A 22,296-nucleotide genomic window follows, 5' to 3' on the forward strand; every position below is an offset into this window, starting at 1 on the left:
ACCACCTGTCACCCAGAAGGGAGCGGATTCTCAGACTGAACTTCTGTGGTTGCTTTCAAGCACTCAGCCTTCCAACTGAAGGGCTCGTCACCTGCAAAGGCTGCCCAAAGGTGACAGTAACACCTGTGAGACTCCGAGGAGGTGGCTCTCTAACGATCGGCAACACGTTTGGTACATGTTAGTCAAGATTGTAGCGGCTCTGGGATGGTTCACGGGCTGAAGACAAGCTGCCCTGGTCCAGAAACTCTTTGACAGACTGTTCAAACACACTTTTTTGATCTTAAATGATAACCCCGCACTGTGCCCACTCTAACTGGCATGCAAACCATTACCTATGTACATACAATGAAGTTGCCAACACATGTTCTACTGTGGTCGATGTTGGCCGCAGTTTTAGTTGCATGTCGTATAAAATAGCTCTTACAATATGGTGCCCTGATCATAACTCCATGACCCTGGGCATAAATCATTGTCACGAACTGTCATAAATTACCGCCATAAATCATTTTGCTCCTCTTACAGGTTCATAAATCATCCTATGACAGTTCCTTACTTCGCTCCTTTTGTAGTCATAAATCATTTCTTCCCGGTTTTGGGGTCATAAATTGTTCTGTTGGTTTTCACGTCGATTGCGTGTGGGGGATAGCCTCTCTCTGGAGTTAGGCCCCAACTCGCTACCTTGTTTGTCCCTTTTGTGCCCTGCCATCTGGCGGGTCTGCGCCGCGAGTGCCATCTCCGCGTTCCGGTCTACTCACCCTGCTGTAAGGCATCCCCAAGTGAGTGGCCCTCCTCCTACACACCGCCCTGCCGGTGTGCCTCCATAACCAACAAATGTACCCCCTCTATCTCCCTGCCCCAACTCGCCTAGGCCTAGCCCGCTGTCGGGCTTGGGCTGTGTAAAGGACGACTCCTGCTGCCCTCCCACAGCCTGGTCTTCTGTTGCGAGACTAGTCTGGTGGCGCATTTGCTCTGGTGGTCCTCGCTGCCCCCGCTGCTGTGCTTAGGAACTGGAATGGAGTGGACAAGATCATCCACCGTCCAGACTATTTCAGTCTGGCGTGCGTGTCATCAGACTGGCACCTTGGACGTAGACTGCCATTGAGTCTCAGCAAGAGAAGAGGCCACTCTCCAACCAGCAGATACTTCTACAGTGAACGTTAGGTGGGATCGGACGCCTAGCGTCTCACCTAGCTTGTCTACAGGCAATGATGGTAGCAGGGTCTGGGCATCAGCCATAAGGCGCCATTATAGTGGCTGCGTTTCATAGATTCGGCTAAGTATACAGCTGGACCACATGAATGCCCTGCAGTTTTTTGACCCTTGACCTCGCAATGACCATTTTTAAATCCAGAAAACAGTTAAAAAACCCTAACTTCAATCACCCAAGCACACAACATAGCTCAGGCGTGGGACATAACAATGTGTCATGTGTATACCATGCGAATGTAGGGCTGCGTTGTGCCACTTTGTAAAAGTGCCACTGTTTCATTTGCTTGGCTCATTTAATTGTCTGGCATTCGTTGAATATACAACTGGTCTTCGTAGCATGTTCTGGTGTGCGGCGTTGTTTCAACAGCTTATAGTTCTATGTATTTGTTAGTGTTAACAAGAATGTTACCTACTTTTCCAAATGCCAAACTAATGCCCCTAACTCACCTCAACCCAAACTATGCCCCAGACCACCGATTGTCTTTTTTAGGCAGATATTCTACGTCCCTTGTTGGGAATCTTCACTCTCACACCTCCCCTAATAGTATTGACAAAGCTATGGCCCTGAAGGTGACAACATTTTAAGCAAAGGGTAAATAACCTTGTCAGGGACATTTAAATAGGGACATTTTCAATGAGTTAAGTGCATATTCTGTGTGTACTTGTTAAAGGTGATTTTGCTTTGCTGTTCACTATAATAAGAGAGAGAGGTGACTTTCTACTGCTAGCGGAATTGCCTTTACCTATGCTAATAAACCTACTTAACCGTAGGCCTCGGCGAAATTGCCAGCATAATTGGAATAATTTTGGTAATTTTGCGTAACAAATTTTAGGCGAAATTACTGAGAGTATGCCATGTCTCGTAGTAATGAGACTTCTATGCGGGGAGAAATTATAAAGCAATATGGACAGTTCGGGTAGTTTTTGAGGGTGAGCGGCATTGTTTTGAACGCGAGTGGCAATTCCTCTAAAGTGGGTGGTCAACAAACATTACAGGTAGATTTAGATTTTTCACTCAAGTGGACCACTCGGGTCATTTTTGAGAGCGAAACTACAAATCTGAATGTGACGGACAGTATTTTGAATATAAGCGACTGAAAATCAACTTGAAATTACATTTTCAGGTTGAATTTTTACCCGAATGGACCATTCAGGCACTTTTTTGAGTGCAAGATGCATTTTGTGTAGTTAAGCATCATTTCACACAATTTTTCTGTATTTTTGTGTAATTATGCTACTTCAAATTTCGGGAGTTACGCACACCTACCTTTACAAGTTCCTTCAAAAAGCAGTCTGCCCCAGCAGTAGTGCATGGAGTCCAAAGCTGAGACTCGGGCCTTGTGAGTCTTGTCCAGCTGCCCTGAGCCCCTGTTGATAATGCTGCTCCCTCCCTCAGCCTCTGGAGGTCAGACCAGGATCAGACAGGGCTCATTAGATTCGGCCCATCAGATTCATTCTCGTATGTGCGGCCAGACGGGGCTAGAACTGCAAATCCAGGCAGAACCCACGCAACAGCAACAACACTCCCATTCTGGGGCATTATTCCACCTCAGTAGGACATCAACACGTCACACTCCTCATCACCATGTCCACACAAACATACATCAGCTTGTGTGACTCCGGTCACACACCATGAACCGGTGTTGCTCGCAGGCAGCGCAGACGTGGACTCTGCCACTGTAATTTGTGTCACTTTCGGTGTTTGTTCTATTTTGTTTTTAGAGCTGATTTTTGGAAACAAAAGTATATACTTTCTTTTTATCTTAAAAACCTTCTAGGGCTCGAGACCCAAAACTATTTCCATTTAAATGTCTGACTTACATACACAAGTAGCTTTTTTTTGACGAGTGCAAACTCCCTTTTGTAATTCACAAAAGGCTGCTTTGTCCATGTGAAAGGACTTTCTGGCATAAATATTTATATGTGAGTAAATATCTTCGAGAGGATGCAGGGTGGAAGTCCAGAGCATGAATGGCCCGGAGGTTTGTGCGCACCCACAGACTTACACACGCGTGAGTATTTACAAACACCTCTCGGAACCATAACCGCACAGAAATAGGTTGGAATTCTTCCAAAGAAGTGGAAGGAACCACCCAACATTGTTAGGATGAAGGGCAAAGAGTCTTACTAGGGGAAAAATACTGACTCCAAGGTGAAAAATAAAGAAAAATAAGTGCACTTGCTCTAGCTAAGATTGTTTTCCAGAGAAGATATGCACATGCATTCCTTCTCATGCAATTATGGAATTCACAAACGTATGTCACATCACCTGGGACTCTAGAACTGCTGCAGGTTTTCTGAGCTTAGCCTAGAAAAATGTTATGAATTCCAAAAATGATAAATCCGCAGACACGCAAAGCTGTAAAGCTCTGGGTGTTGGTTTACTCATCCAGGATTATATTTATGAAAAAAGTGGCGCAGCGCAGCGAGTCACCTATCTGCGCTGCATCTCCGAAAAGGGCTGGAATGCCCCGTATAATAAGAGGCATTCCTGTCCTTCTCCCCTGTGCTGGCGCAGAATGGGCTGCCATACACCAACACAAGCACCCTTGCACCAAGGTGCAAGGGTGCCGCCATTGCATGCAGGATTGTTTTTGTGCAGGAACGGGCACCTTCCTGCACAAAAACAATCCTGAGATGATTTTCCCTCTTTCTATGTGTGCTGCAGAATGCAGAATAAAGATATTTCTCCTTGTTACTCCTTCCCTATGGAGGCATATATTTTTGGCGCCAAGGTTTACTTGTTCACGTACATCTGGGAATGCTCTAAAATCTAAGGACGTTGTGTGGGAACACCCATGCAACACCCATGGAAACGCCTCTATGGCGCAGAGTAATGCAACGCAGCAATTTGCGCTGCATTACATTATTCGAGATTTATGAAGCCACACAGGGCCATGCAAGGTGGATTGGCGTGGACTCACAAATCTCATTTTCCATTTGTGTCACTCTTGCACCACGTTGCATGGTGCAAGAGCGACGCGAAGGGGCTCATAAATATGACCTTCATTTTTTTCTTTTTTAAATCTAGTAGTCTATAATATGCAGACCAGGCACTGCCAACTTTTGCTTTGTTCATGATCTCTGTCCCAATTCACAAAAAGTCATAACTCACATCTGGCTTTGTCCTTACCTATTTTTGCACACCTACATTCAAGACACACATAAATAGTAGTTGTGAGAGCAAAATCCGATTCCTGTTTCGAAGATTCAAGAATGGTTGTATTTTATCCTTACAAGTGGGTGGAAGTTTTCTGTTCACTTATTAATGATTGGTTTAAGTAAAGGGTTTCTCTACAGGAAAAATGTTTTTGCTCACGCAGTAACACTATTGCAATAAATACATGTACATGTTGGGGATACAATTGGAAACTGAAAGTCCCATTTTCTCGTGGTTGTTCCTGAAATGTGTTGCAAATTCCCTAAAAGAAAGAAATCTGCTTTGAACAGAAGAGGACATTTCTCACTTTCTTTTGGAAAACTTTCTGATTGTCACCCTCAATTAGTGTTTGCTTAAAGCCAACATTTTATTTATTTACACATATTTTCATTTGACCCCCCCCATCTAATTGTCAGCAGTGTATGCCCTGTATAAGTACCCACAGGAACATGTCGGCAGTCATGAACAGAGTGACGTATGTCTACCTCTGTAGCCCAACCAGGGCTTACGCTGCTCATGACCAGATTTACAGGAGAGCGGGGCGAGGAACTCAAAACGTCTTGTGCTTTTCTCCACTACATGCTTTTCCCATATTTCCCATATACTGGACTCTTCTTTCTACATCTATAGTCTGAGATTCAAATTGATCGGTGCACTTTACCCCATATTTCACCATACGTGCACCGAGTCTATTTAGGTGTGAGCTAGCCGAGCCCAAAACCGTTACAAATACATGTAACATCTTTTGTGAATGCCCCTCAAGTCTTCTTTTTAAGGTGTTCACAAAGTGTACACAGCCTGCTCACCTCCCCTCCCCCGCCGGTGGTCTTCTCTTCTTATGGGTTCACCCTTGAAATGCACATCTTTTTAGACTTTACTCGCTTCACACTGCTCTATGCATCGCCTGCATACATCACACGTGTTTTTACTTCATTCATACTTAACTTAGCCTTGTTTGGCCCTGTGAATTTATGAGAGGTCTAATCGCAGCCACCGATGACATCCGAGCTCTGCTTGACAACGGAGAAACAGCGGCCCTCATCCTCCTAGACCTCTCCGCGGCCTTCGACACTGTCTGCCACCGTACACTAGTGCAGCGACTCAGCAACGTCGGAATCCAGGAGAAGGCACTGGAGTGGATCACCTCCTTCCTCGCTGGAAGGACACAGAGAGTCCGCCTCCCCCCGTTCAGATCTGAAGCCACCGAAGTCATCTGCGGCGTTCCTCAAGGCTCCTCGCTCAGTCCAACCCTCTTCAACGTGTACATGAGCCCCCTCGCAGACCTCGCACGCCAGCACAACCTCAACATCATCTCCTACGCCGACGACACCCAGCTGATTCTCTCCCTCACCAACGACCCCGCCACCGCCAGAGCCAACCTCCACGAAGGGATGAAAGAGGTAGCCGAATGGATGAAGAACAGCCGCCTGAAACTGAACTCGGACAAGACGGAAGTCCTCATCCTGGGTTCCTCACCCTCCGCCTGGGACGACTCCTGGTGGCCCCCCGCCCTAGGCAGCGCACCCAAACCAACAGACCACGCACGCAACCTGGGCTTCATTCTGGACTCCACCCTCTCCATGACCAGACAAGTCAACGCCGTCTCCTCGTCGTGCTTCAACATCCTGCGCATGCTACGAAAGATCTTCCGGTGGATGCCCACCGAGACCAGGAAGACGGTCACCCAGGCCCTCGTCACCAGCCGTCTGGACTACGGCAACTCCCTCTACGCCGGAACCACCGCCAAACTCCAGAAAAGACTTCAGCGGATCCAGAACGCCTCAGCACGACTCATCCTGGACATCCCCCGTCGCAGCCACATCTCCGGACACCTGAGAGACCTGCACTGGCTCCCGGTCACCAAGAGAATCACCTTCCGCCTCCTCACCCACGCACACAAAGCCCTACACAACCAAGGCCCAGGATACCTCAACAGCCGCCTCAACTTCTACGCTCCCAAACGCCAGCTTCGATCGACCGGCCACGCCCTCGCCACCGTCCCCCGCATCTGAAGAGCAACCACAGGGGGACGGTCCTTCTCCTTCCTCGCCGCCAGGACGTGGAACTCCCTCCCGACCCACCTCCGCCTGACCCAGGACCACCTCGCCTTCAGGAAGCAACTCAAGACCTGGCTGTTCGAGCAGTAGCGGCCCCCCCTCCCGTAGCGCCTTGAGACCCTCTGGGTGAGTAGTGCGCTATATAAATGTTTGATTGATTGATTGATTGAAAATAAATTGCGTATTTGCTCTTTTGTGTTGTGTGTGCATGCCAGGAGGGGTGTTGGCGCACCTAGGGGAGGGCTTGCTCAATATTCTTCCAGTCTTTTCTAACTCCTTACAATTCACCTTTCATGTCGCGACAACAGCAGGAAATGTAGGCACTTAAGGCCATATTTATCAATGTTAGGTTTTGCGATTCTCAAATAGCTAATTTCTGGGAATCACTATTTGAGAATCGCAAAACGCTATGTATGTAGGATTTGCAATACATTTTGCGAATCCTACATATTCCTTAATTGCGAATTGTAAATTGCAATTCGTAATTAAGGAATACCTCCCCATTCATTCCTATGGGCTTAGAGGCCCATAGGAATGAATGGGAAGACATTCTCAATTTGCGATTCTCAATTAGAGAATCGCAAATTGAGAATGCAATTTCAAGTGTGCCAGGGTGTCAAAAGGACACCCTGTTGCACCCCTGAAATGAGCATGGTTGCACATGTGGCGCACATACATGCCCTAAGGCCTTGTGTGTGCGCCACATGCCACTTCGAAAAATGCAAAAATAAGAATTTTTGAAAGAAATCGCAAATTACCACCAACCTGTAGTTGGTGGTAATTTGCGATTCCTTAAGGCCAAATTGCACTTTTTGGGTGTTTCTTACATTGCATTTATGGAAACGCAAAATTTGCGATTCCTTAAATGCAATTGCAAAATAAGGAATCGCAAATTTTGCGATTCATTATTTTGCACGCAGATTTGCCTTCATACATACCACTTAGCATAATTGCGATCGCAAACGCCGAAATCCGGCGAATTTCGGTGTTTGCGATTGCAATTTTGCTTGATACATATGGCCCTTACTCCTTCCCCTAGCTCCCTCCATCAGCTCACTTTCCAGACTTGCATCAGCGTCGAGTCTACGTGCACCAGCTACAAGGGCAAGCCCTGGCATAGTTAGCTGAGAACTCACCCTACCTAGCAGAGGAACTCACCATGTAAGATCTCTAGCCAGACTCTCTTCGCTTAAAAGTAGCAGAAACCATTGTTTGAAAGACTTGGGGGCCATATGTATCAACCTTTTTCCTGTTTGCAAACGGGTAGATTCTCAGATTCGGGCCGTTTGCGAACGGGAAAAAGCCTTTGGGGATGGATGTCCTTTTGACACCCTTGCACCCTTGAAATTGCATTCGCAATTTGCGAGTACCTAATGGGTACTCGCAAATTGCGACTGTCTTCCCATTCATTCCTATGGGCCTCTAGGCCCATAGGAAAGAATGGGAAGGTATTCCTTAATTGTGAATCGCAATTTGCGATTCGGAATTAAGCAATATGTAGGAATCGTAATTAATATTGCAAAACCTACATACATTGCATTTTGCGAGTCCTTAATAGCGATTCGCTAAAATTTGCTATTAAGGACTCGTAAAACAGTTTTTTGATATATATGCCCCGTGGACACTACACCTGCCTGACTTTGCCCCATGACTTTGACACTCACTCACCCTTTCCTGAAGCTTCCTTTCTTCACCTTGAGGCATGAGTTCAAGACTCAGTCACATTTCCCTACACCCTCCCAGTTGTCGTAAGGTTCACCCTGTCCTCCGGTCCTACCCCCTTAGACCCAACTGCTTGCAACCATTCTCCTTACCATAGTGTAGGGGGTCTTGGCTTCTCAACTGGATTTAGACCATCCCGGCCTCTTGGAGCAAGGTTCGTACTCAACAAATAACTATAAATGAACAAGCTCTTGTTGCTCGTGAGCCGGCCAATCATTTGTAAGCAGGAAGTATTTGAAGGACCACTTCTGTGACTTGTGAGAGGTTTGTAAGGGAGTGTGTTACAAGCTGTGCTTCTCATGCTTCGCTTCCAGCTCGCAGACTTTGGGTTGTCCACCATCTACAAGCGCGACCAACTCCTCGAGACGTTCTGCGGAAGCCCGCTCTACGCTTCTCCGGAGATCGTGAACGGTCTGCCTTACCAAGGACCAGAGGTGAGTGGTGCAATGTGAGTGGCTGGGTGTTGCAAACATGCAGAGGACACACACTCAGCAGTCACAACCACAAAGGATACAGGCCGCCTACATTCTGAACCTTTTGAGAAGAAACTCTCACCTGTGCAGGCCAGGCACATCCCTGAATCCTACAGCGCAGTGATTGCCGGAATCACGTGTATGCACAGATTTTACAATGGCTTATTTGATTGACAGCGTCATTTATGACCGTAGGGTACATATAATGTATCTGCACGAGCTATCAGGTGTGCTTTTGCACTTATTCTGGTGCCAAGGGCAGGGCTGGTGCTAAGGCTACCATAGGAACCTCCCTTAGGGTGCCACCGCCAGACTGCAATAAATGTCCTTGACAGATGGTGCGGAGTTGGATTTATTCCCTCGTTCTGATCCCTTACTTCCCCTCACACACTGTTTGACATCCGCAATGATGCTCGGCAACTGCTTGTGCAAAAACTGCCAAAAGGGCAAATTGTGCTCAGCCCCACACGAGAGCAAGTGCAACACAGCCGCACGTTTCACCACAAACTCACAGGTCTCAATGACCCCAGGACTGTGAGAATTACATGGGACCCTGTGAGTCTGCTGTTTGGGTGTGGCTCAAGTGAGGGCATTTCTGACACTTACCTCCATCTAGGACCTTCGTCCTCAGCAGAGTCCCTTACAACTGGGTACCCTGAAAAAATGGCTTCCAGTGTAAACTACCTATCACAATATAGATTTATTTGATGTCATTGAAATACTTGATAAGCAGGAAGTGTTTTTAACACTGCGAAGTGTTTTAAGGTGTTTTACTGTATGAATTGATTTGTATTTGTTAGTGCATGTTTATTATTAAAACTATGGAAGAGTCTTAACTGGACATGTTCTCTTTGTGACCTTGTGTCTTTCCTATACTGCAGTGGTACTAAGGGTTGAGAGATATATATAAATAGAACATACTGCTGATGAGGTCTGATTGGGCGGTGTATTGATTGGTGCATGCATTTGTGGTACTGTATCTCCCAAGAGGAAAGTTGTTTTCTGCTGGCCTGCAGCCCATCCAGAATGCTGCTCCACATCTAAGTCTTGGGTTAAACAGACACTCAAAGATATCCACCCGTCTCCAATCACTCCCCATTCAAAAACGCCGCGTGTATAAGGCCTTATCATTATGCCACAGTCACAATCCCTTTTATTCTAGTTTTGCTGACCAACATGAACAATGAGTTCACTTGACAAGCACTTGTTTCTTCTAAGGTTTTAGGAAGTTTTGGCAGGTTGCACTTTCACTGCGAAAACTGCTAAAGCATGCAGCGCTTTAACCTCCCAGCTGTGCTGCCCAGATGTGCACCCAGCCACACAACACTCACTCCAGATAACAACGGGTAAAGATAGGGCTGGGTTTGGAATGAGTGGTGTACATGAGGGTGAATGAGAGAGTTGATTGTCATACGGGGTGGAAAAAGTTGTAATGGTAAATACTGCTGATGCGTACATTGTAAAGGGTTTTCAAGTGAAATGTATGAAATATCTTTCTTTTCTGAAATGTATATGGAAAATGATTGTATTTTTAACATGTAAATGGGAAAGCACTCTAGGGTATATCCACTATGGTTAAGATGAATAGAACATAAAAAAATATGAATAAAAGTCACGTGCTTTGAAGATGGTCTTTGGCGAGGTCGTTGGGCACTTAGAGTCCCTACAGAAGACACACCGGCCAGGGGCGGTTTGTGCTCCTATCAAGCTTGGGTTGTACCCAATTCACTGGAAGAAGAATCTCCGAAGCGGGGAACAGCACGGGCCTGTATGCGTTCAGTGGGGCACCAAAAAGTGGGTTTTGGAGTAGGCAGCTGGAAGAGGCTTCAAAAAATGCGTATGGGAAAACCGCCGGTTCCCAACTGAAGGGTGGCAGTCAGTTAGCCAAAGATGTAGCTTTACAGGAGGGACTCTAGCATTCGGTCGCCTTGCAGAAGCGCGGGAGAAATCTCTCCATCAGCGAGCCTCCTTGGGAAGCGAGAGACTGAGGTCCTGATTGAGACTTTGGCGGTGTGACAGCGAGCCGCCGTGCCAGGACCCCCCTGCCACATTGCAAAAGCTGTTCGCCGACCACCCGCAAGATTAGGAGTTTTCTCCTGGTCTACTGGGCGGTGCTTGGCGGTGCTTGGCGGTGAGCCTTAGAAAGGCACCACAATGGGAACCTCAAAGCACATTCCTGCATGGACCGAAATGCACAATGTTGTGGATTTCATTCCATGCAGGAACATGGGGGTGCATATAGACGGGGGGCACGCCATGTGCCCCCCTTTATGCACCCCATGCACAGAGGCACTAGTGGGCCCTGTAGGCTCACCTTAGTTTCCTGACCGCCACCCTTTTCATGGCTGGCTCACCACCATGAAAAGGAGGGCAGTGAGGAAACTCATATGCTTGGCAGTGCAGCAGCTGCACCGCCAGCATATTATACCCTCTGACTGCTGCACCGCTGCCACGGGATCAAGGATCCTGGCAGCAGCAGTGGTTCTGTGATGGTCCCACTGCCGTAGTTGTAATACAGCGGGTGGACCACCAGTCTGGCGGTCCAGGGACCGCCACCGGGACTACAGAACTCATAATCAGGCTGCGAATCTCCCGGGCAGTGTATCCGAGCAGGAAGTATTCACCTGTCGTCATTGCACATAAAGTTGGAGAAGACCCTGGCACATGAGCTCAGGGCAGTAAACTGACTCCTAACCACTCAACCAAACCTCCTTATTTTGACGTTTGTAAATCTCCCTTCATTAAAATCAATGCAGAGCACTTTGAGGTTCTAGTAAGGGCCTTTCCTTAAAACTCAGGCCATGCTGATAGTAACCGTGTCCCATAAACATCTGGTAGGATCACAAAGGTCTGGATAGCTGCACACTGAAAAGAAAAACTAAGGGAATAAGCAGAAAATGTATTCAGTATAGCTGATAGCGCGGCCGCCTGCCCTTAGAAGGTGTATGTAGCTTTATTTTCTGTATACCCGTACACTCCTCATTGCATGATGTTGTCATGATCTCTGTCTTCTTTTCTGCTTTTCAGGTGGACTGCTGGGCTCTGGGAGTTCTTTTGTACGCGCTGGTGTATGGTAGCATGCCTTATGACAACAGCAGCCACCGAACACTGGCCGAGCAGGTCAGCACCGGTGAATACAGGAAGCCTCCACACCTGTCAGGTATGAGCTTGGTGCCTCTTGCAAGCAGCCCTGGCAATGCACACAACATAGGAAGGGACTGGCAGAGCTCTGGTTGGCTCCCTGTGGGATCTCCCTTCTCCCCCTCACAGTGCTTCTTTCGTCAAGTGCGTCCACACACCCAGGCAGGTCTTTCTAAAATCCCGCAAATGTCAGTCCTGCTTCTGTCCACGTGAGAAAGGCTCCAGGATCCAGAATCCTGCTTGGTGTTAAGTAAACAGATTAGAAAATGAAGTCCGCCAGAGTTTTGAAAAGTCTATAACGAGGAAGGTTAGGAGTAATGGAAATAATGCAAAGTAAACAAATCATTACCCTTTCCCTGGAATATTGTCTAAGTCCTTGCATTCATGTGCGAGTTCTCAAGTGGTAAAGAGGCTCCTACCCACAATGACTGAGTCAACCACTTCCATGCATCACCCATGAATAACTCTGTAAATAACAATGCTGCCAGAATGGCAGAGACAAATTCTGACCCATTCAGATCCTAAAGGAGAAAGTCTAAGCGGGCCCCTGGCACTTCGCTGCGTGCGCCCATCCTAGCAACACTTTTCACTTTGCTCTAACAGACCAGCATCCCTGGGGTGGACTCCCTTGTGTTGGAACTACTCCAACTGGAAATGTGAGCACTATGGGGCATATTTACAAGCAGGCGATAAAAAATTATCGCCGCTTTTGCAGCCGTTTTTGGCCAAAAAGCGGCGATAATTTTATCGCCTAATTAGCAAGGCCACGCTAACGCGTGAAACCTTGCTTTAGCGTGGCGATTCCTAACGCCCAGCTTTGCATCTCTAAAGAGATGCAAAGTGGGCGTTCCTGACCTAACATGACAGGAGAAATGTCGCTAAGCGACATTTCTCCTATCATCAAGCCCCACGCTATAAAGCATAGCGGCAGTAAAAGTAGCGATAACCCCTGTTATCGCTACTTTCCTTACGCGTGCTTCAGGATTGACTTAGCCATGATATCCTATGGAAGATGGATATCATGGCTAAGTTTGTGGGGCCCTATCAACAAGCTAACGCCACACTACGTGAGATTATCGCTGGGTTTCCAGCGATAATCTCACGTTAGGCAGTTAGCGTGAGGATTTTTATCACTGAGGAGATAAGCGTTGCTAATAGCACGCTATCTCAGCGATAAAAATCCACGTTACCCGGCGATAATTATCCTCACGCTAAGAGCGCTGAGCGATAATTATCGCCAGTTGTTGCTGATATGCCCCTTTGTGCTTTGGTTGATGCAAATCTCTGCTGAGTGCGATAGCAGACAGCGTCAATCCTAGTTGAGATGTTGCAGAGTCCACAAAAAAGCTGCAACACTTCATTTGATATTTGTTCTGAATAAATGTCTTATCCACTTATATCAATAAGCTCTTCTTCAGGAGAGAAGGGATCAAGAAAAGTATAGGCAGAAGGATTTCCTAGTTTACATGAAAACTGGAGATCATTTTAGACAAGAAAACTGGATTCGCCCTTGGTGGGCTTGGCTACTGACATGACCAATGGGACGTGTTATTCCACTTAGCAGAGGTCCCTGCGTCTCAAATCTGGGGGAATCCTGGGGAATGGATGTCTGCAGTCTGCCAAATCCAGCCAGCCTTGTGAAGGGAAACCAAGGAGGAACATTTCCTGGAGGTCTCTGGGGCACTTTGTTGCCCTTACCGCCCAAGATGTAAGGATTGCAATAGAGCCCAGCTGGACATGCAGACAAAATGGCACCTTCTGGCCCAGAGGTTAGAAGAACTGTCTGAAGTCCCACAGTGCATCTGTGTCTGGACCACAAGCAGAGTTGTACCCGAGCTCAGGAGGAGAGGCGCTCCTGTCGAAGCAGTGAATGTGATTAGTGGCCTCCTAGGATTCCCCGAGCGGCCTGGGTGACCTGTGAGTCCACGGAGGATGTGCAGTGGTGAAACAAGGAGCTCAGAGGGATGGGGCAGAGCCAGGGTTGGCTCTTTGGCAGCTAATGCAAATGAATATTTTTCATAGAAAACCCCAGGTTTTGAGACCACTGCCTTAAACTTTCAAATCAAGAAGAGCACCTGCTTGACGGACTGACCTGAAAGGGAAGAAGACCTCACTGAACATGACTTGAGTTGAAGCATTTATAAAGAGCACTACACGAAGCACACATGTTGGCGCTGTTCAGCTCATTCCTTGCTACCATCAGGTCTGATCCAGAGACATTAAGAAAAACAATTATCCTTAAAAGCAGTTCTGAAATTATCAAAGAAAGTTTCCAACCAAAGATCTACCAGATGGGTGTCCCACCAAAAAGCCCCCTGACTGAAATGACGCAACGACCATCACCAAGAGGAAGAACATGCTGGGCATAGGAAAGCCTTACCCAAAGATCTCAACAACCTTCTGGTTTAGGGAAAATACTTTTCTAAATAAGAGGGAGCTGATCCCTTAATTCATTGGTGTATCAAGTCTTCAACTTATACCCGGGCAATTTCCTTGTGTCCTCTGGAGATATGGTCTTATTTTCTTAGGCCAATGGCCATCCTCATTCGTGTACAGTGTGCACCCTGCAATCTCTGTAAGTAAATGCTCATAACTTCTAGATACAAAGAATTGGCATCTTCCACACATGCATTATCTGCTGCCCCAACACTGTGCCTCTTAGTACTGGAGGAATCAGGGTCCGTAGTCCCAGAAGAGGCTGATTGCAGCTGAAAATACACTTTGCCCTGCGACTGCGATCAGTCTTTCCATTTGCGGTGTCAGGGATGCTCAATCCCCCGGCTGCAAAGGGACTTTCCACTGAGAGTCGCAAACTCCTGGTCATGACTATCAATGAGTCATGAATTGGCTTGTGACACCAAGGGAAAAGTTACAAATGCTGGGATTGAGAACTGCAAAGGACACCAGACCTCCATCCAGGAATTCAGAATCAGGATGTTCCTTAAAGGAGCAGGGTCACAATTCTACAACAAGTGGTACACCGCGATTCAAACATGGACAAGAGATTGCAGCGATCCTTGGGACTTCTCTCCCCTCCTCATGATGTTCTCACCCTGCACAAGCAGAATGTACGCTGTCAAATTTGGACAGCTTGCACTCTCACCAGTCTATGCTTTGAAACCACAATATTACTCACAAAGCATTGGTGCCCACCTTTGGAAAACATAAGGGGGGAGTATGACCATTTGCCTCCAAATTTCTCAATGCATTGCAATGTGAGCGCTGTGATTAAGAAGTGTAACTACAGATACAATCATCTTTCTGTGGATGACAGAAGAAAGGTGTGGTCCTGGTCACCTTACTAACCTGTGGCTGCAGAGCAAGCTCCATCTAAGATTACCCCAAGACTCTTAACCCTGCAGGAGGAATTTATTTATTTATTGAAAGGTGGTTTATAAAGTAGGAGATGCCGCAGAGCCAGTTCAGAGTGCTGAGGAGAAGGAGGTCTTGGGGGGACTTGAGAAGGAAAGGTGGGCAAGGAGAAGTTCAAGGCACCTGAACCAAAGGAAGGCGGAGACTTAACCGGGGTCGGCATCGATGTGGAGTCAAGGCACCAGACCGGTGCAGAACCAGAAGGAATAGAAGAAGGAGAACGGTCCTTACAGTTCAAAGAGGACTCTAGAAGCCAAGAGGGAGCAAGGGAGGAGAAAATCAGAGCAAGAGAGTTCTGAGGCACAGACTGAGATCTAAGAAGGTCTTGAAGTACATTGTCAGGGAAGGCTTGGTGGAAAGAAGGATTTTTGGAGTCATCAGCTAATTTGCGGGACCCAGTAAAACATATTTAGTTTTATTGCTATTCAACTGAAGTACCCTAAACTGCAACCAAGCTTTGATTCTATCCAAGCTTGCTTGTCCCTTTTCCAGCAGCTGTGGGTCCATCTTATTCTACCCGATCCGGGAGTCGTCATCAGAGTAGTTTTGAACTTGCAGCCCCAGCCCTTAATGGATGAAAGAAGTGCAGAATGCTCCTGTTTTCTTTGTGTTACCCCTATTTTGTGGAACAGTGGAAACCAGTTCAGTTCACTTCTCTTGAGCCCTGCACAGAAGCCAGTCTATCAAGCAAAAGGGAATGGTCAACCCATGGAAATGGTGTGAGAAAGAATAACAAATGGGTGCTCAGTCAAGCTCCCAGGTGGGAAAAATAGAGTATGTGCAACATAAAGCAAGGAGACACAGCACGAAAAGCCCTCATCACATCTTACCATATAAGGCCAGACTACCTGTGTACAAGCCTCATAGTGGGCAGGGTTTCATTGGCTCAAAATGGTAAGGGGGAACCAGTTGAGTTTTGAGTGTTTATTATCAACCAGCACTTCCCGGGAGCGCATGGCATGAAACCTGCACAAGTCAAACCAGGGAAGGTATGTGGGACACCCTGTGACTTTATGCTGTCAGACATTTCCACAGCCTCATAATTGTAAGAGGACATCTGGGGAATTTGGGGGGACCCTAACATCCCGATACCCCACATCATGTGATGCACCCCGTGTCTGATCTCAAGGGTATCCAGGAAGTCCATCCTATGCAACCTGTGATTGAGTGGAAGGTCATTCATCTTCTGTCACATTGCACTTGCCCCACAAGGAAGGTGACTCCACCTCCTCAAATAGTAATAAAGGCTGCCAGAGAGAGCTTGTGTGAAGCATGTTATTAGGGCACCCATGGTTAATGCATGACACACAGCAACCTAGCCCCACAAAGGTTTAGGATTCCATCATACCTGAGTGCAATCACCTGTTGCTTCCCTGCTGGTGACCAGTCCAAGCTTAGCATGGGCCATGATAAACCCATGTACCAAGGTATGTGTCCACGTCTAGCTGAGGTCACACCTCAGTTTAGTCACCTCCTGCTTCCCTGCAGGTGACCAGTCCAAGCGTAGCATGCACCATGATAAATCCATGTACCAAGGTCTAGCAGAGGTCGCACCTCAATGTAGTCACCTCCTGCTTCCCTCGGGGTGACCAGTCCAAGTGAAGCATGGGCCATGATAAATCCATGTACCAAGGTCTAGCAGAGGTTGTACCTCAGTGTAGTCATCTCCTGCTTCCCTGCAGGGACCAGTCCAAGCGTAGCCTGCACCATGATAAATCCATGTACCAAGGTCTACAAGTGTTTATACCCCAGAGTAGACACCACCTGCTTCCCTGCAGGTGACCAGTCCAAACGTAACATGCACCATGATACATCCATGTACCAAGGTGTAGCAGAGGTCGTACCTCAGTGTAGTCACCTCCTGCTTCCCTGCAGGTGACCAGTCCAAACGTAACATGTACCATGATACATCCATGTACCAAGGTCTAGCAGAGGTCGTACCTCAGTGTAGTCACCTCCTGCCTCCCTGCAGGTGATCAAGCCAAGGGTAGCCTGCACCATGACACATCCATGTACCAAGGTCCGTGCCCAGTCTGGAAGAGGTCACTGGTCTCTAGCATGCCAATAAAGCACACCATCACCCAGCATCCACCTGGGGTTTGCCAATCACTTACAAATGAAATGGACCAGTCCAGGTACCTTAGCAGACAAACAGACCTGCCTTTCAAGACAGACAACAGTGATGCCAGTCTCAGGTTAGAGGGTTAGAGACAGACAAAAAACAGTGTGTGGTTTGGGGAGGTTTGTGATAGGGCACTCGGAACAGGTCTAGAAATTGATGAATTTCGGGTAGGTGTTTCGGGTGCAAGGAAAGACAACGGAAGAGGAGGAGGATGGAAGGCAAGGAGGGTTTCAGTTTGGTTTGTTGTCGAATCTTCAGTAACTCAGTGACCAGGCGCATGCCAAGCCCATAGAGCAGATAGGAAATGCAGAGTCCTGGTTCACTCACAATCCTGGTTTACATAGAACTGACCATGTGCTCCTTGAAAGGGTATGTCCAGTCCCAGAGGGCAGCATGCATGGTGCCTTTGCACCCAACCCGCCACCATAGCTTCTACTGTTTCACTGTCAATGATGGGTCTAGACCGTGGAGGCCAAAGAGTCACACTGGAGTTGTGCCTGTACTGCCCCCCTGAAGACCCCTGTGGCACACTGTGCTCCCTTCCGAAGAACACCCTGGGGGATAACAGAAACAATGCACCATTTCCTGGATGGCACACAGAAACCATTTCCCTCTAAAGCCTTTTTGCCCACGTTTGTGCATCTGCAATATGACGCATGCACACAAGCAAAAATGTTCCTCTATTTGCATGAAACCAATCTCCATTTCAAATTAAGAAAAGTCCATGAAACATTCGCTGGGTGCTGTTTTTGCACCCGCGCCGCACGTGCTACAAAAAGACCCAGCGAGGTGTTTGGTACAATTTCTTTAAAACCACAATGTCCAAAGGATTGCAAAAAAATAGGTGCAGCTTTGCCACTTAGCTTCCTAGCAACTTTGTTAACATGGTCCCAGATTCGCACATAATCCTCTGTTCCACTGGGAAAGTAAATCCAAAAAAAGGCCCACCAGGAGTCTGTCCGCCTGAGTGGGACGTCTACGTCTAGACATTGGTCCTGTGCACACTGTCACTGGAACCAAGCTGTACCTGGCTGATGAGCCCATAGCTAGAGTGAAATCAGTCCTTGTGTCCCGGTTCTGTGAGGACCTGGCTGGGTAGTTCGGCCTAGACTGTTCCAACTGGAGCTGGGTCAAGACTGATTTGTATTTAGCTGGGTCCAAACTCAGGTAGCCTGGTGTGCAAAATAACAATGGATTGGGATGCGGCACGAGTAATTATCAGTGGGCAAGATTCATTCAAGCATTCCATCCATCACTTGTTTGTATAATTTCACAGGAGTCTGAGTCCAAATCAGGATTTCATTCTGTTCAAAATTATCCCCAGCTGCCGTTCCCCACCCCCCTCCCCCGACACAAATTTCCCCAGGTAATACCAGGCAAAATGTGTGCGGTGAAAAGCCACAATATTCTCTGTTTCTCAACTGGGCGACGGGAAAGAGGTGTATTATTAACTGTTATTCCATGGTTAGAGGTGCAAGAACTCAGAACAGGGGTGGCATATTCATGAGAGCCTTGCGCCACTTTTGTACCACGTAAAGTGGTGGATGAGTGATGCAAGGGTCTAAGTCAGATTTAATAAGCCACGCGAAGCCACCCAGCGTGGCTTTGAGTGGCCTCATACATCTTGAGCAAGGCAAAGCAGCGCAAATCGCTGCGTTGCCTTACCCTGCGCTCGGGAGGCATGCCATGGGCATGTGGTGGGTGTTCCCATGCAACAGACGCTGCCCCAGATTCACAAGATCATGTAAACCTGGGGAAGGGCCAAATCCTTATGCCTCCCGAGGTGAGGGGTAACGAGGAGAAATATCTTTATTTCTCCTCAGTTTTTCCTCTTTCTATTTGTGCTGCATTTTGCAGAACACATAGAAAGAGGAAAACTGCCTCAATGGATTGTTTCTGTGGAGGAAGGTGCCCCTTGCTGGCCAAAAGCAATCCTGCCTGAAGTGGTGGCACCCTTGCATCATGGTGCAAGGGGGCCTGCGTTGGCGCTAGGCTACCCAAATGGTTGGGGAAAGACAGAAGTTGCATAAATACAGTGCATTCCTGCCCTTTCAATTTGGTGAAGGGAGTCTCAGCAAGGTGACATGCCCTGCGCCAAATTCCCATAAATGAGGGCCGGGGGGAGCATATTAGCCTGCAGGGGCGGAATTTACTGCACCCGCTCATTTCTTTCCAAAAAATGGATCATTTAGCATGAGAGCAAGATATTGCACTTTGAGGCACATTGGGGCGGTCCATGTTTATGAAATATTTAAATGAGTAAATATTAAAAATGGAAACCTTCAGGCTAAACTGGGTATTGTTTGTCCATAATCTGATTCCCGAGCTTTTTCTGATGATTTTTATTTCAGTCATTTTTCGAATGGAAAGGCCCCCACCAGGAGAACTCTTGGAGTTGTACATTTGAATTGCAGAGTGCCTGCTCACCTATTGTCATGTAGTTCTTTTTAGCAACGTGTGCTACATTATAAATAACACTTCACACAGGAATGACAACAAACAAGAAAAGTACACTGGGCACTAATTGTGCTGCAACGCCTGACGGGGGAAGCGGAGGGGGCAGATTTTAATTACTTTTCCATTTTGCAAGAGAAATAAACCCTCACTGATATGGGTAGTAAAAGCTGAAAAGTTTTTCATCCACATAATTCATGTTTTTTCTTCAAAATGTTTGTACGAATAAAATCAACAAATGGAGGTTTTGCAGGAAAAAAGTCTCAGCAAAAACTCACTTCAAGAAGGAGAATTTTCACAAAAAGGTTTGCATGCTTTCACAAACTGCCTGCAAAATATAAACTTCACCCACCTCTACTAATGGGGAGAGTCGTTCTCCAAGGGACCTTCTTTGCCACAATTTGCACCGCATGTCTAGTCAAGTGCAAAACTCTTTCGTCAGCAAAGGCCTGGTCACTAAGACTTTACTTGCATGTAAATCGAACTTCAGAAATGGAAATACAGATTCCTAACCAAAGACCTTCTTCTGTTTTTGTGTTCACAGGGGCTTGCGGGCTGATTGACTGGCTACTGACCGTGGATCCACGGTACCGGGCAACCATCGAAGACGTCGCCAACCACTGGTGGGTGAACTGGGGCTTCAACGCTGTGGTGTGCGACTGCGACTTGGCGCAGGAGTGCCACTCCCCGCTTCTGGCTCGGTACATTGACTGCCAGAACCTGCTGAGCTTTGACGAGAGAGGCTTCGGCGAGGAGGCGAGGTCCCACCAGGAGAGCACCCTACAAGCCGAGGAGACAAAGGAGTGCGAGGCCGGGCTCAGGAAATCCAAGAAGGAGAACGACATCAAACACCCCCAGCAGGACGCCGTCTCCAAGGCAACCAACAAGAAGCCCAAGGGAATCCTCAAGAAGAGGACTAGTTTCGACAGTGCCTTTTTTTCCTCCTTAAGCTTCTCAGAAAATGTGCCTTTGGCATGTGACGCAGATGGGCAGGGGGGGCAGGCGCCCGCCATCCACCCAACAGACTCCCTAGGCAAGGCTACCATTTCTAGCAGGCAACCTACAATGACCATGCCAAGAAAAGGGATCCTTAAAAAACACTACGAAAGGGAATCGGGGTACTCGTCGTCTCCAGAGAGAGGTCTATCCTCCGTGTGTCCACCGACTGTTGACCACAGCATGGAGCGCAGAGAGTGGTCCAAGAAGGGGCAGGCGAACAAAAGAGGCATCTTGAAGCGGAACGGAAAGTTCTCCACCAGCCTGGAGCTCCCCGTTGACTGCTCCACGCTCAAGCTCTCTGACTCGTTGAAGGACCTCATCCTCTTTAGCGGTCGACCCTCCAGCGTCATCAGCGATGACAGCTTCCTGTCCAGCGATTCATTCGACCTTCTGGATATGACTGGTGAATTCAACCACCAGCTCTTTTCTCACAGCCACGCCCAGGCTGCCGCCTACAGCTCGGCTTCTGAGGATGAGGCGAGAGCAGGCTTGCCCTGTGAAGATGCCAAAAGAGAGCCTGCCAGGTCGAATCCTGAGCTCCAGGACCATGGCTACTTCCAGGAGGAACACAGCGTTGCTACTGCGGTGTACACCCAGGCCAGAAAGATCTGTGACTGTATGAATGAGTGAGAGGACAAAAAGTAGGAATGTGAACACGTGGCCTCAGAAGACCTATCGGGGCAGCCTTCGAACTGAACTGAAATACAAGACTTTGTTATATGCAACAGTCATTGAGACAAAACTGACTTTTCTTTGCACCACAAACATTCCACAACACGGATCTGCGTCTTCTAGCATGGAAGTGGGTTTTTGCTCAAAGTTACATAGTTTCACATATTGTATAAAATACTGTGCATCGGTACAAGTAGTTAGGCCAGGCTGCTGAGCTAGAAAACTGCCATATACCACTGTATGCATGGATGTGCATTGCTGGAAAACAAGGTTTACAGGCAGGAACGAATGTGAAGTGCGGTACTTGAAAATGCTAATTATTTAAGAAAACAAATAAAATGTTTTCCAGTCATTACGAGTTATTTTGTAGGACAATCTCGATAGCGGGTGGGGTATTGTTTCTGAGCCAAGGAAAGCTGGTTAGCAGACTATGGATCCGCCGTGAATCCCACACTCTACGCTTCACCCCTCCACTTACCTTAAGCATCATGAAATGTTGAAATAATCTGGCCTTAAGAGCAGAAATAGCAATTCCGTTTGTGCTTATAGAGTTTCCAATAATTCCACAATTATTTTCTCACAATACAAGCGGTAAAGTGCTCAACGAAACAGTAGCGATCAGCCAGGTTTTCGTTCTCAGTTTGTGTTTTTTGGTTGTGAGATCCGGAGATCATGTTGTGTGCTTGATCTAAAGAAACAATAACGCATTCTCTCATTGCTAGGGACATCCCAGCATGCCCCTTTGACCCTGAGCACGGGTTAGGGCCGGCAATGCACCGGGAGGGCGGTCATGAAAGCGCATTTACTGTAGATAAAGCGCAGATCGATTCCCACGAAGAAAACGTGAAACTAATGCCGATTCAAAGAGGCAGAAGCCAAACTAAAACAAAGGGGCAGATTTACAAGCCCCTTGCG

General features: G+C 47.5%; 1 protein-coding gene across 1 annotated transcript in view; it reads left to right on the forward strand.

The window, feature by feature from the left end:
* LOC146797309 (NUAK family SNF1-like kinase 1) overlaps positions 1-21,733 on the forward strand; it is a 115,126-nt gene extending 93,393 nt beyond the window's left edge. Inside the window, exons 5-7 of the mRNA XM_085624297.1 lie at positions 8,463-8,582; positions 11,649-11,781; positions 20,255-21,733. Coding sequence (XP_085480423.1) covers positions 8,463-8,582; positions 11,649-11,781; positions 20,255-21,339 — 1,338 coding nt within the window. The 3' untranslated portion in view covers positions 21,340-21,733. The remainder of the gene's footprint in view (positions 1-8,462; positions 8,583-11,648; positions 11,782-20,254) is intronic.
* Positions 21,734-22,296: the final 563 nt, after the last annotated feature.

The sequence above is a fragment of the Triturus cristatus genome, chromosome 9 (genome assembly GCF_964204655.1).
Source record: "Triturus cristatus chromosome 9, aTriCri1.1, whole genome shotgun sequence".
NCBI classification, from domain to species: domain Eukaryota; kingdom Metazoa; phylum Chordata; class Amphibia; order Caudata; family Salamandridae; genus Triturus; species Triturus cristatus.